General features: G+C 44.1%; 1 protein-coding gene across 2 annotated transcripts in view; it reads left to right on the top strand.

Annotated features, from left to right (window-relative positions):
- Positions 1 to 13,836, top strand: part of RCOR1 (REST corepressor 1) — an 82,330-nt gene that overhangs the window by 60,498 nt on the left and 7,996 nt on the right. For both annotated transcript variants that reach the window (XM_039712561.1, XM_039712562.1), the window contains 4 exons: positions 2,209 to 2,370; positions 5,025 to 5,143; positions 8,481 to 8,559; positions 13,044 to 13,238. In XM_039712561.1, coding sequence (XP_039568495.1) covers positions 2,209 to 2,370; positions 5,025 to 5,143; positions 8,481 to 8,559; positions 13,044 to 13,238 — 555 coding nt within the window. The remainder of the gene's footprint in view (positions 1 to 2,208; positions 2,371 to 5,024; positions 5,144 to 8,480; positions 8,560 to 13,043; positions 13,239 to 13,836) is intronic.

Below are 13,836 nucleotides of genomic sequence, written 5' to 3'. Positions count from 1 at the left end.
ACAAGCTGCTGCAGACTCCCTGGAAGCCAGTAAAAGCTCACTTTAGCAATTGGCCACTGTCTCTGGGCTTCTCTGGCCAAGGCATCTCTCTCCCACACGCGCGTTCCCCTGACAGCCGGTCACTTTGCTCTCTGTCCAGGTGGCTTGGGCTAACAGTCATTCATACAGAGATTGCCTTTTTCCACCTGTGCCCACTGCCCAAAACATCCCTTTAAAGTCTGAGATGTGCCAGTCTGTGGAAGGGGATGGGAGCTGCTGGCAGGGTGCTGGGGCGTGTGCTGGTGCTGCTCTGCCCAGCACAGTTCCTGTCCAGCTGCCCGATCCGTGCCAGCCCGGCTCCCATCCCTGTCCTTCCACTCCCCTTGCCCGTGGCTCAGTGCCTTGTTGTTGGCTCTGCTGCTGCTGGATCATGGCTGGAGGCTCAGGACTGTGCTGGTGGGAGTCCCTGCAGCCTGGCCAGCCCCAGGGCAGGCGAAGGGAGGGCTCCCCACAGGCCAGTGAGCTCTGGCAGGGCAGGCTCTTCAGCTGGTGCTGCAGACAGCTGTGGGGTGCTGTGCTGTGCTGTAGTAGTCACAGACTTTTAGAAGCACCACAGTAAGTCTGGCCTTTCCTGCCAGCCTTTGTCACACACCCTGGCACAAAGGGCCTGTGCTCACCTGTGTATGAGTGCAGATTTCTTCCAGGGCAGCACAGGTGGAAGATGAATACTGATCTCTTCTTCAACAAGCCTATAAGGAAAATCTTTTTTGTTTACCTCTTGCTTTAGATAAGCAGCTCTTCCCTCAGTCCTTACTAACACCTCAGTGCTATTTAATGATACCCTGCCCTCCCAAAATGTCTTGCTCCTTGTTTATCCCTTGCTTCCTCATAGGGATGTCAGGTAGATCTCATATTTGAAGCTGAGTGAGATTGTCATTCTGAGAAAACTCAGTCCTTCATGACTGCAAAATAGTTTCTTTGACCTATCCTTGCCAAAACAGCTGTGTGGCTTCTGTGGCATCTCGAGTGACTGTGCTACCACTGAGATTACTACTTGTTCTGCATCGTGGCAAAAGGGAGGAGAAGGTGTCCAGGCAGCACTGAGAGCCCAGTAGAATCTGGGCAAGATCTTGGATAACACTACATTTATATGCATGCTCTCTGCAGAATCTCAGGGGTGTGAGATCCCATAAAGGAACTACTTTTTTGCATAGCAAAGTCATGGGGAAACCCCAATTTTGGAGGGATTTTGTAATGCTGGGCAGCCAGGGTGAAACTGCTAGATGAGGGTAACTGTGGCTGTGAAACCTGAGCTGAGTTTGCATATGATGAGCCGGTTACTCTTACGTTTTACTCAGCATGTTAGGGATTGTTTTCACTTCTCAGCAATTGTGAAAGGCTGTTTTTTAGCTGTGCAGAGTCAGACCTTCCCAAAATGATTTGCAGTGGTTGCTGGCATGCCAGAGGTAGAGTTGTGTCACAGCACACAGGGGCTGTGGAGCCCTGGGAGAGGGGGGCTGCACGAGTGTCTCGGAGACGGCAAAAGGGGAAGGGTTTGCAGGTGGTGAAGTGCAGCACAGGCACTTTGTTTTTGGAACTGAGAACCAGAGACTGCAGCAGCAGAATGAGGTCTCTCTCAAGGGAACAAAAGAGCAGCCCCCAGAATGTATGAGATTTATTCCTTCTTTGGGCCAGGAACTTCTTAGCAGCAAGTCAAGGTGGTGCATGTTCTCTGCCTTTCCTTCTTCCAGTTCTTGTTTCATTCTCTTCTCTTTTCTGTTCCCCCTCAGAAAGAACCCCGTAAACAATTATAAAAACTCCCAGTCAATGAAACCATCCTTCTAATTACCAGGAAATAGAGTCCAGCACTGGAAGAAGCTGCCTTTTGTCCAGTCTTTTTAGGTAGACTTGCCAAGCCTTTGCTCAACTTACCTGTGCATACCATGATCAGTAAAGCTGAAGTAATTAAGTTTTTTCTCCCACCTTTCTTTGCTAATATTTTATTACATGATGACCTGTGTGATTTTGATAAACTTTGGGCTGGTCTTCACAGCCTAGCTGGGGGGCAGATTCCAGGTTTCTTGCACTCAGAAAAGCATCTGATGTAGCTGAGAATTAAAATTATGTCTAATGTGTTGCCTGAGAAAAATGTCATAGCTCTCCCTTTCCATTTTCCAGTGATGTTTCTTTTGATTACAATTGTCACCTTGGTGTCTGTGTTATTTCTAGGCTCTTGGGATGCTGTTCTGGCACAAGCACAACATCGAGAAGTCTTTGGCAGATCTGCCAAACTTTACTCCATTCCCAGATGAGTGGACAGTGGAAGACAAGGTCTTGTTTGAACAGGCCTTCAGTTTCCATGGGAAAACCTTTCACAGGATCCAGCAGATGGTAAGTGGTGTTGCAGGAGTGGGAAAGCAGAACAGACTGTCGTCTTCAGTGCTGTTTGTGTTGAATGTGTGTCTAATGCTCTTGAGAGAGAACAGGCCAAAGGGGATGTTAGAGGGAAAATGCTACCCTGAATAGAAAGAAACAATGTTATTCCCAGAGTCTCTGTAGAAGTATTTTCCTGAAGTGCTTTACTGGTTCAGGATAACTATGACTGTGTGATTTCTTTGGTTGGAAATTACAGTTTTCAGTCCCCTGTGTGCTATGGTAGTGTTTGTCTCAGCTGGAGGTCAGGCATGGTGTGTACACATATGCCCACACATATGCACTAAAGATCATTTCTGTGCAAGGTTGATTTCTTTTCTTGCACTTGATTTTTAGGAATTAATTTTATTGAATGATAAAGTCTGTGCTTAATGTGATTTTGGACTGTCAGCAGATGCGGTGTTGGAGGTTTATACATCCTTGCAAGCTTCAGTCCTTTGCTTTAGGTTGTGATGATACTGTTTTAAATGTATGATTGAAACCTTCAAGATAGATTTCTGCCTGAAAGGGAAGTGCTAGGGAGTGTGCAGTTTTCTTTTGAAAGATGGAGAGGATGGGTTGTAAAAATTTTTATTAATTGTATCTTGAGAGTGTCTTCAAGTGGTTCATCACCTGGGTGGGAACTAGACTTTGGTCTTTGCTCTCCTTCAGTCAAGTAGCCTCTTGAGTGTTCCAGCAGGACCCAGTTCCACTGTTTGTGACCCTTTGAAGTGAGCCTAGGCTGTTGCAGTCTGTTCAGCCTCTTTAAAGCAGATGTGACACAAGTCTGTATTGCTGATCCTGCTGAAAAGCAAAAGGTCACTTGCTGTCCAAGGATGAAGGTCCCTTTTCAAAAGGATGGTAGAAAGAGGCTTGTTTTCATCATGTCTTCCTTGATGTTCCATGTCCTTCACTGACATTCATTTCCAAATGTTCTTGGAGTCCTAGGGTCTCCCATTCCCTTGGGTCAGGTAATGGAACTTTTGAAGAGTGAAGCTGCTTTATTCCTGTGTTCTTATATAGGAGGGAAAATAGGGCAGGGGAATGTCCTGGGGAAAAGAGAACATAAAGCCCGTCCTGTTGGTTGGTTAACTGCAAAGCAAGAAATTCTCAATTTGCTTTATGTGCAGAAGCATGGCTCTCTGTCCCTGAGTGAAGTGCATTCCAGTACAGGGATGCCAAGCTCATGCACTGTTCCCTAGGTAATGATATTTTTTTACTGTTACTCCCAGGAAAGCAATTCTGCATGAAAGGAATTAAATGGCACGAAGCTTTGTGTTTAGCAGGGGACAGGAATCAATGGCTCAGGAGCATGTTAGTTGTTAGTTTATAGATGCTGCCCCATTAGCACCCCTGCAGATTGGAACTGAGGGGAGAAATCTCCAAAGCCAGAGAATGAAAGGCAAGTTCCATTATTTACCAGAGCTGGTTCTGATATTTTGGCACTCTTAATAGCCAAGTGGATATTTGTCATGAACAGCCTTGTCCCTGAGTTCGTTCTGTGGAACTCCTTTTAATTTCAGAAGACCAGCCTGTTGCATGGCTGTGGGCAACACAGCATTGACTTAGCACCTGTGCTTTGCATTTGTGTAAGAGGACAAAAAAAAAAAGTGTTTTCCTCTCCTTTTAATTTCAGAAGACCAGCCTGTTGCATGGCTGTTGGCAACACAGCATTGACTTACCCACCTGGCAAAGCACAGGTGCTATCTGCCTGTGCGCAGCTGTGGGCCAGAGTGGGAGTGCTGGTGTGATCTGGTATTAGAACCTAAAGTCAGTCTGCAGTTTGAGAACCAGCTGTGTCTCAGGTGAAGACTTAAACTGCAGTATTTGAGTGAAAGAGATGTGGCTCTTGCTCAGAGTTTTGTTTTCCTCCCCACCTGCTCTGCCCTCCAAACCGAATCAGACACTTAAGTAAAGCATGTTTTAGTCATAAGAAAAGATTGGACTTCCACCTTTTAAAATTCCTGTGTAAGAGCATCCAGGTAGAGCGCCTCAAAAGTAGAGAATTAGTCTTAAAAGTTTTATGCTTTTTGGAGGCAGACTTTTCTTTCCTAGTTACAGGGTAATGGCATTTGTGTAAGAGGACAAAAAAAAAAATTCTTTTCCAGTACCCTCAGTTCACCATACAGTAGCATTTCACCTTTTGAAAATATCTTTTGTTGAGACCTTTGAATAGACTTTGTCATGTGAATGGTGTGAATAAACCTATTTAACCAAACATCAAAGATATGCTTGGGATGTTTGCAATTCAGCAGTTTCTGTGATTGTTTACATGTGTGTGTTGGCTTTTAGGTCTGTTCTGGCTTTGAAACTGTTACCTCAGTTTTGAGGCCTCATTCCAGATTTGTTCTTGCTGTGTTCCCCTATTCTGGAGGGAACCAGCTGCTTGGCTGGTGAGTGGAAGCTTGCTGAGATGCTTTTTAGAGATCTTGATGTCCTAAATAGTAGGCACTCACCTGAAACGCTCCCCCATAGATCATTTTTGTAAGGTTGCAGAACTGCCTTGCTTGGGCCTTTGAGAGAATCCAATGTCAAGAGGTCAGATGTTCCTTGGAAAAACAGACCAATTATATATGAACTTCTGGGGATACTTTACATATAAACATATAAAAGGTTACATGTTTAATTTACAGCTTCCTGACAAATCAATAGCCAGCCTGGTGAAATTTTACTACTCCTGGAAGAAGACAAGGACTAAAACTAGCGTGATGGATCGTCATGCTCGTAAGCAAAAAAGGGAACGTGAGGAAAGGTAGGTTTGCACGCAGAAAGGCTGTCTATTGCACACACTGATTTCTTTAATCTGTCCCAGAAATTCCTGTTAGCTTGTAAGAAACCAGATGTCGGATTTTCCCCAAAATGTTTCCTGGTACCACACCTTTCCCCACCTCTCTTCCCTGCTGTGTTTTGCTTTGCTTAAAGCCAAAAGGCAGTTGGCAGCTAGCTGTGTTCCCTTTTTTGACACTGCAGTTCCTGATTGCCCTCCAGTGCTCTGGTTACAGTCCCACCATTCTAAACTTTTTCTCTGGTAGGGCTTGAGGGTTGGGAAATGGAAATTAAAGCTGTTTACAATCTGATTGGCACTGTTGTCAGCAGAGCCAGAAGAGCTGATAAGCAGGGCAGTAAAAGGAGTTAATGAAAGAGCTGAAATGTGCCTTTATTTCCTCCACGTGATGCTCAGCAGATGAAAATGTGCACCTGCTACAGGAAACAGGCTCCAGTGCAGGAGCCCTCTCAGCCTGTGCCTGTACACACACAGACCCTTCCTCTCCTGCCTCTTAGAAAACTGTGACCAAGAAAAGGCTGCCAGGCCAAGCTCTGTTTTCTGAGAAACATGAAGTTAAGGCTCTGATTTTGAGTGACTGAGAAGAGGGTAGCACAGGGGAACTTAGGATGAGCTGTCTGGCTGGGCTGTTCCAGGGAGTGCTGGGTGCTTTGGCATTTGGGTGAGGCTGGTGGTGTTCAGGAGGTCATTAAACACTGAGATTTAGCAAATGAGCTTGACTCATGCCTTTTCTGCAAGCTCACCCTCCTGGATACCCATACAAGCCCTTGAAGGTAGGTCAGCAGTGTAAGTATCTGTACAGTTACTGTCACTTGGTGACTTCACCTAGTTCTGGAGCTGAAAGAGCCTGAGAAATGCAGAGGTTTCAGGTGACTGTGGCAGTAACAACTACTCTGAACAGCAGCAAATCCATCTGCTTGATGCAGGTGCCTTCTCAATCTGCTCTAAAATGCAGTTAAGGTCTTTGCAAACCAGACTTGAAGTGTGCCTGCCTTTGGAAGACTTCTAACATAATTGGGCAAAATTCTGCAAATGCCTTTCCCCTCAGAGGGGTTGTTGCATTTCCCAGTTGGCTGTTTGCTGGCTCCACTGCATGTGAGCAAGTCTTGTTTGGGAAAGGGGAAGAAGTGTGTTTCTAGGGTTGAGCTGTGCTGCACCAGTGACTCACTCAACCTCTCCCATCTCTCCGTTAGGTCAGCAGTACTTGCTTAGCAGGCAGGGCCAGGGAGAATACTGACAGCCAACTTGTCCAGTATTTGCTTGGCTTTCTTTGACCTGAGTCTCTTTTTCCATTCTGTTCTTTTCTCTTCTGTGCAAAGACTGTTTTTCTGCTCCCCATCCTGGTTGTTGGGGCTTTTTGTTTGTTTAGTTTTTCAGCTTTCCTACTAAGTTAGTGGGGAGGGGAAATCTTTTATATGGAGTATGTGTTTGTCTTGTACCATGTAGTTTAAGGTCTTTTAATACTCCTCTCTCTTTTTGTTCTGTGCTCACAAATGGAATTATGGAATTTAGAAATACACCTCTCAGTACCTATGCCTGTTCGCTAGGAAAAGTAGCACCACAGACCATCTGGTGAACGGGAAAGAACTGTATGGGCTGCCGTGTGCTGTAATTTTGTAACCTTTGAGGAAGGCAGCTGGACTGGAAATGCTTAACTTGATTTACATCTGCAGGAAACTAAGCACCAGGCTGTCAGCTTGATTTGTTCTTCCTCTCCATTATGTAAAATAGTCAAACCCCTGCACCCTCAAAGGATTTGTCAGTGCAGCCATGCAGGGTGTGGAATCCACTCTGCGTGAGTTTAGGGTGCCTGGATTTTCAGGTTGTGTTGTGCCATTTGGCAATGGCAGAATTTCAAAAGTGTTCTCTGGTTATGGCAATCATTGTCTACAACTGCAGAAATGAGGAGGTGGGCTTTAATTCAGCTCATGTCTAGGGCACTTGGTAGAATACAAGAGCAAACTATCAGAACAGCAAAGACTGTTGTGAGAAGGCTGAAATCTGAGCCTAGGTGAGAACACAAGGAAGTTCTTTTGGAGATGGGGTTAAGAGAGGAGGCAGTCTGAGGTACTTCACTCAAATACCTCTATATCCCTTTTGTGGCTAGGTAGGGAAATTCCCCAACCCCTCAGATTGCCACTAACACAGCTCTCAGTGCATTTGGAACCAGGTTTTCAGCACCTGTTGCAAGTTGTGAGGGACTTTGTGTGTGCACTCTGGAGAGGATGCTTGGGAGTGGGTTCCCTGGAATCATCATTACCAGATTAAAAGTCTTGTGAATCAGCTGGCGAGACAGAAGTGGCTTGTACGAGCGCCTGCCCTTGTGTGTAAGGATGGCAGCCCATTCCTCCTTAGGATGTGGCTGCAGCAGGGACATGGCCACGTGAGAGCTGATGCCACAGCCAAGCTCACCAGCACGTGCTGTGCCTGCTGGCTCCTGCTCCCTGTGAGCACAGCCATGCCCTGCCCTGGAGCTGTGACACATCTGCACCAGCTGATGCTCCTCGGCAAGGCTCTCAAGTCTGATATGACAAAATAGGTTTATTTTTTTGATTAATAAAAATGCTTTGATTACATCAGCTTATTTCTGGGCATCATTTCAAATGGACAATGCAATTGACTTTGTGTACAGTACAAAAATTCTAAATCATGAGAACGCGTTTGATTTAATGTCTGATTAAAATGCCACCTAAGCCAGACTGGACAGGTGTGCCAAGGTTGCTTTCAATATGGCCTCAATTTCATGCCTATTACTCTCTAACTGATAACGTCGTCTTCTTTTCCAGGGGAGAATAAAATGTGAGGCTGTCACTGAAAAACAAAACCAAAAAAAACCCAGGCATTTTTTTGTGCTTGTTCTTGAGGGAGTTAATCTTGTGCATCTCTGTTTTGCTAAATATTAAGGAATTGTATGAAATCTGTGTTCTAGCTACTTGCTGTATTTTTAGGTCTTCCTTTTCGTCTCAGTTTGCCTGAAGTAAAAATGCCTAGTGTCCCGTGTTCTTTGAAAGATAACTTGTGGAATTAATTTCATGTCTCTTGCCTTCATCTGTGTAGATTTATTTTGCCTAAGTACACTGCTGAGAAGTGTTCCTGTATGCACTATCCTCAGAATTAAGAATTTATTGACTTAAACTGATGCCAAATAAAATCAACACCAACCCCCCAAAAAGCCACATCCTGAGAATAAAACTGAGGAAAGCTTTTGGGCTTGCTATGGCATTCATGCTTTTGTTTAGTGTGCTGTTTATAGAAGAAGAGAGCCTCACAAACTAATGCAGTACTGTTTGCTTTTGTCTTCCAGTGAGGATGAAATGGAGGAAGCAAATGGAAATAACCCTATTGACATTGAAGTTGAACAAAACAAGGAGAGCAAAAAGGAGGTAGAATTCTTTCTTACTCCTGTACAAATGAAAGTGTTTATTTACTAGCTACTTCATGTAGAAGCTGACAGTATCTAATTTTCTTTAGTACTTTATCTAGTTGTCATACAAGAAAAGAATTGTCTCCAGAATTATTCTTAGATCAAGACAAGTATAGATAAAGAAGTGGTTATGGATAGAGCTGGGAAAATTTAACACCTCACCATCCCATGCTAATGTACTATGTGATTGTTTCCAGTTTCTTTTATCTTCTCTTTGGCTTTGTTAGCTTAAGCCACCCTCAGTGGTTTAAATTAACCTAACTGCATGGAAATGTGGAGTAGAAGCACATTCCCCTATGGAGATGGCTTGGTGAAGGGGGAATCCATCCTTTTCTTCTAGGTAGACCAACAGAAGTGTGTTTATGTACACATTAGGCTCTAAGGTACATTGCTGATGTATTGAAATCCCCAGCAATACTTGTCACTTCACTAGCACCAGGATTGCAGCTGTATTGGTGAAAAGTAAAGGAGAAAGCTTTTGTGCCTAGTTAATTTTGTCTGGCAGGGTGACCTTAACCTGTTGTTACATCAGCTCAAAATGTAGTACTTGTTTTTCACTTCAAGTACTTCATTTTCTGTGGGCATAGAGTTCTGGATGAAAATAGCTACACAAATACAACAGTTCTGGAAACCCAGCCTGTGATGCCCTACAGGAGATCATATCCTTCATCTCCATGTGTATAACCTGCAGGTTACCTGTTACTAAATAAAAACACCTTGTTCAGCAGCAGTGTGGGTTGTATGTATGAGTTACAGGAAGATGCTTAAGACCTTATTTCCTTGAAGTTGGCTCCCTTTCCTGGTTGCTTCTAGCCTGATTTCTCTCACAGTCATTCTATTTAATTTCTTAATTTTTTAAAAGATTGTATTTAGGGAAAACCCACTAGAGGTATTTAAAAACATGATCCCACACAGTCAAAAAGAAGTCCCAGAGTAACGGTTTTGTCAGTCACTCTCAGATTAATTCCTCCAACAAATAATTTTGAATGGAAATAACTGAAAAATCACAGCATTCCCATCTGCTCTTCACCCACGTGAGGGTGCTCTCTAGACTTTCCAGGAAAGTTTTGCTGTTGTTTCCACTGAAGGAACCAGCATGTTCCTGATGTCTTCCTAGGGGCAGAGTGGATGTGCAGCCATTTGTATTAATCCTTACAAGAAACTTGAGTTCTCAGAAGCCTCAGCAACACCCAGACAGGAAGGGTTCTCACTTGGCTAAGTTCCAGCTATGTACTGCAGCTCTGTAGTGTTTTATAAATAATACTATTGTCTCATTTCCCATTATTTTAAAGAATTTACCGTTAAGATTTTTCTGTAAGCTCTTCAAAAGCTTGCATCTTTAAATAACTCTCTTCAACCTTTATTAGTTTTTCCTTCCTAACCAATGCTGACATGTCCTGAACTTCCTGCAGAAGAGGGAAAGATAGTTCTTCACCAACTTGGCTGCATCTCTTGTAAGGCCAAGCCAGATCAGATGTCTTGTTTGTACGGTTACCATCAAGACATTTTTGTAGAAAGTCTTAGTGTGGGAGGGGGCTTTGTGCCCACCTTTGAGGCCATGGCACTCAAACCAATCTGAAACTCATGCAGCACATGCAGTCTGGCTGTGTGTGCCATGGCAGACTTGTGGGGACTTTTCAGGACAGGGATTGTGCTGGAGGACAAAATGGAGCTGACAGCCTTCCTAGCCTGTTCAGAGTACAGCTGTGGTTGTTTGGTCAGGAGAGGAGGAGTCTCAGGGGAGACTTCTGTCCCTCTCTGCAGCTACCTGAAAGGAGGTTGCAGCAAGGTGGAGGTCGGTCTCTTCTCACAGGCATCCAGGGACATGATGAGAGAAAATGTCCTCAAGGGGGGTTCAGGTTGGACATCAGGAAGAATTTTTTCACTGAAAGGCTTAAGCACTGGAATGGGCTGCCTGGGAACATAGCAGAGTCACCATTTCTGGAGGTGTTCAGGAAATGACTGGACATGGCAGGTAGTGCTTTGGTTTGGTTGACAACTGTTCAAAGATTAGACTCCATGATCTTGGAGGACAATGATTCAGTGATTCTGATTTTACAGTACCTGAACTTAGGGCTTATTGAAATAGCTTGAGAGAGAGAGGGAGCAGGTAGCCAGGAGGAGATAAGTTTGTCCTTGATCATTAGGTTTCTTTTAACGATGTGGCCAGACATGCAGGGGCTGTGATGTGCCAGCAGCCCGGGACTCTTACCTCAAGGAACCTCCCTGTCCCAGATCTGCGGAGTTGGGTTTTTCAGCTCTGAGACCTGTTGGTTGCTCTCTGACTTACCCAGTATTACTGGGATTTCTCAGAGTGTCTGAAATCTTTCATCTGTTTCCTCTTTTGAGGATCATTGGAAGAGGAATATTTTTTTTTTTTATTTTTTATTTCATTGTTAGTGCAACTGTTTGGATTTCCTTGCATAGTGACTCCATAATACTGAGGTCATGACCTAGACCTGCTTCCTTTGTATCTTCCTTGTTCCTGGAAGTACCTCCCACTTCATGCTCTGTTTTTGTGTAGCTTGAGATAGCTTTATCTTATTTTTACACAGTGAAATCTGAGGAAGGGAACATTGTATTAGGGGGTTTGTAAGACTGAAGTGCACTGGATAGCAGTGGCAATATGTAAATAAACAGGAGCACTGCTAAATCCCTTCTAAATCCCTGCATTTTAATTCTCTCTGGTTTTCAAAAATTGGTTTAATTCTTGAGAGAAATGTGTGTGGCCAGGAAAGAAGAGTTTCCAGGACAGACTAGATGTTCCAATTTTTGCTGGGGCCTAGAGGCATTTGGAGCTGTCAGAAATTGTTCTGCTGGAGCTCTGGTTCTTGTCTGCAACACAAAAGAGCTTTGCATTTTTTGAGCTGTGTAAAACAGTAATTTGAAACTGCTTTAATTTTTCTTTAATGTTGAAGCTGCTGGGATGTTTGCGCTGCAGGCATTGCCTGTTGGTCAACTACAGGCTGAACCTGTACTGAGGCATTGCTGCGTGGTCCTGGGAAGCAGTGTATGTAGATGAAATATGAGTGGATCTGAAATGTCTATCCATGCTGAATAATTTACCTGGCTCAGTTATCAAAGTGCTCCCTTCTGAAGCAGAGAGCAGAGCTTACTTCACTTGTTCATAGCTGAGCCAGTCTGGTTTCTCCTGCTCACCACCTGCTTTCCTGTCTGCAGAGACACATAGGGGTATCCCTCCTCCTGCCTCTGGGCTTGCCCTAGGCATTAGATCTCATGGAATTCTTTGCACCAGTGGATGGAAGAAGAAGGTTGAGAGCAGGCAGCTGTCCACATTGCTGCTGCTGTGGGGCTCTGGCCATTGTGTCCATGAGGAGGTGAAAGCTTTTATCCATGGCAGCTGTGCTGGACTCCTTTGGGAGTCAGAACGTCATACTTACTTGGGGTTTGGTGCTCAGCCTCATGTGGTTTCAAATGCAAGCATTCAATGCTAATGGACAAATGTCACAAACTGTGTAGAAACTGCATGTAGCTGCAAATTAGGAGGAAAACAATAGCACCAAGTGAAGCCAATGTGTTTAAAGCTTGCAGTGATCAAGCAGAGGATTCAGACGTACTGTCTCCCCTCTGCTTTTTCTCTCCTTGCCACCCTTCTGATCTGTGTTCTTGGCCAGGATCCAGTTACTGGGTGCAAAATCTTAGGTATGAGTTGATTGTTGAATATAACTTCTGGAAGAAATGGTTTAGCTGTCTTAGAATCAGCTGTACTCTTGAAGGATCTGTAGTAGGTGTCCTGACTAATCTACCTGTCTTTGCTTTAGACGTAAGGGATAAAAATAGGAAGTGCTCTGTGAAATACTCCTTTTTCTAAAAAACACTTGAAGTTTATTTTAGGTAAAACTGCACCATTTTGATGGAACAGTTGATACACAAGTGCTATGCAAGAAAACCTGGCTTCCAAGAAATGGTGTAACAATCTAAGAATTACCTTGTTGTCACCTCACTCCTTTGCCTTTAAATAAATTTGGTTTATTCCTCACTGTGTCTGTCAGGTAGTACAACAATTCTCAGTAAACTGTTTTAGTTATGTTCTTTCTGTCTCCACACTTCACTTGGTTTCCTTCTGGTGGTGTGTTCAGATCTGATGATGAAAACAAGAAGAAGGGTTTTAGAGGTTTGAAATTAACCAGAACATTTAATAAATGCAGAATTGGGCATCTGTCTCCCAAAATGAGAATGGGCAGAGAAGGCAACCACAGTATCTCTGTAAACACTGAAAGCTGCTAAAGGAAAGGAGAAATTTATATAAGACAGTTTGCATGACATGCCATTTAAAACAAAAATGTCATGCTGTCTGCATACTGGCATTGTTGTTCTCCAGCCTTTGATGGTGGCTAAAATTCAGAGTCACAGAATGGTTTGAGCTGGAAGGGATCTCTAAGGATACTTACTTTTGTAACATGACTGACTGCTGTTTGCTAGGTGCCACCTGCTGAAACTGTCCCTCAGGTGAAGAAGGAGAAGCACAGTACACAGGCCAAGAACAGAGCAAAGAGGAAACCTCCCAAAGGAATGTTCCTTTCCCAGGAAGATGTGGAGGCTGTTTCTGCCAATGCAACAGCTGCTACCACTGTACTCAGACAACTGGACATGGAATTGGTCTCAATCAAACGGCAGGTACGAGCGGGATGGCACAGAGTGACTGCTGGCTTTGCTGGTAGTGCCTGTTGCACTCTGCAGAGCTGGCAGGAGTTTGTGGCTTGGCAGTGATGATGCACAATGCTGCATGCCTCAGTGGACAAGCTGCTGTTCCTATGCTCTGAATGCAGCTCTGGGTTTTACATCTCTTAGGTTTTACTTCTGTGGGCAAGCCTGCTTTCGAGCTGAAGTAAAACAAGGAAGAGTTCATAGCCGGGACTTGAAGGAACATTTGTTGGCACCTAGCTTTTCTTGCAGTTCAGAATTCCTTCTGCAGCTTTAACTGTAACTTTCCTCAGGTGACATTGGTTTCAGCAGTATGCAATTTCCATCTGCAGCAGCTTTCCTTTGCCTTTTCACGTGGTACTTTTAGAAGTTGCAGATATGTTTGGCTTAGTCTTTCTAGACAGGTATCATACAAACTCACTATGTGCCTTTTACTTCCCTGATGGATCTGTCTTTTAAACAAATGTTTTTCAAATATCTGTGAGTAAATACATGTTTGCTACATGAGTTTGCTGCCTAGATCTGAGCATTTTGCTGTTTCTAAAGCAGAGATCTGTCTCAAGCTCTTTAT

Source organism: Passer montanus, unplaced genomic scaffold (genome assembly GCF_014805655.1).
Source record: "Passer montanus isolate IOZ18808 unplaced genomic scaffold, ASM1480565v1 scaffold27, whole genome shotgun sequence".
Taxonomy (NCBI): Eukaryota; Metazoa; Chordata; class Aves; order Passeriformes; family Passeridae; genus Passer; species Passer montanus.
Note: the sequence above shows the minus strand (reverse complement) of the source record. Positions and strands in the feature narration are given on the sequence as shown.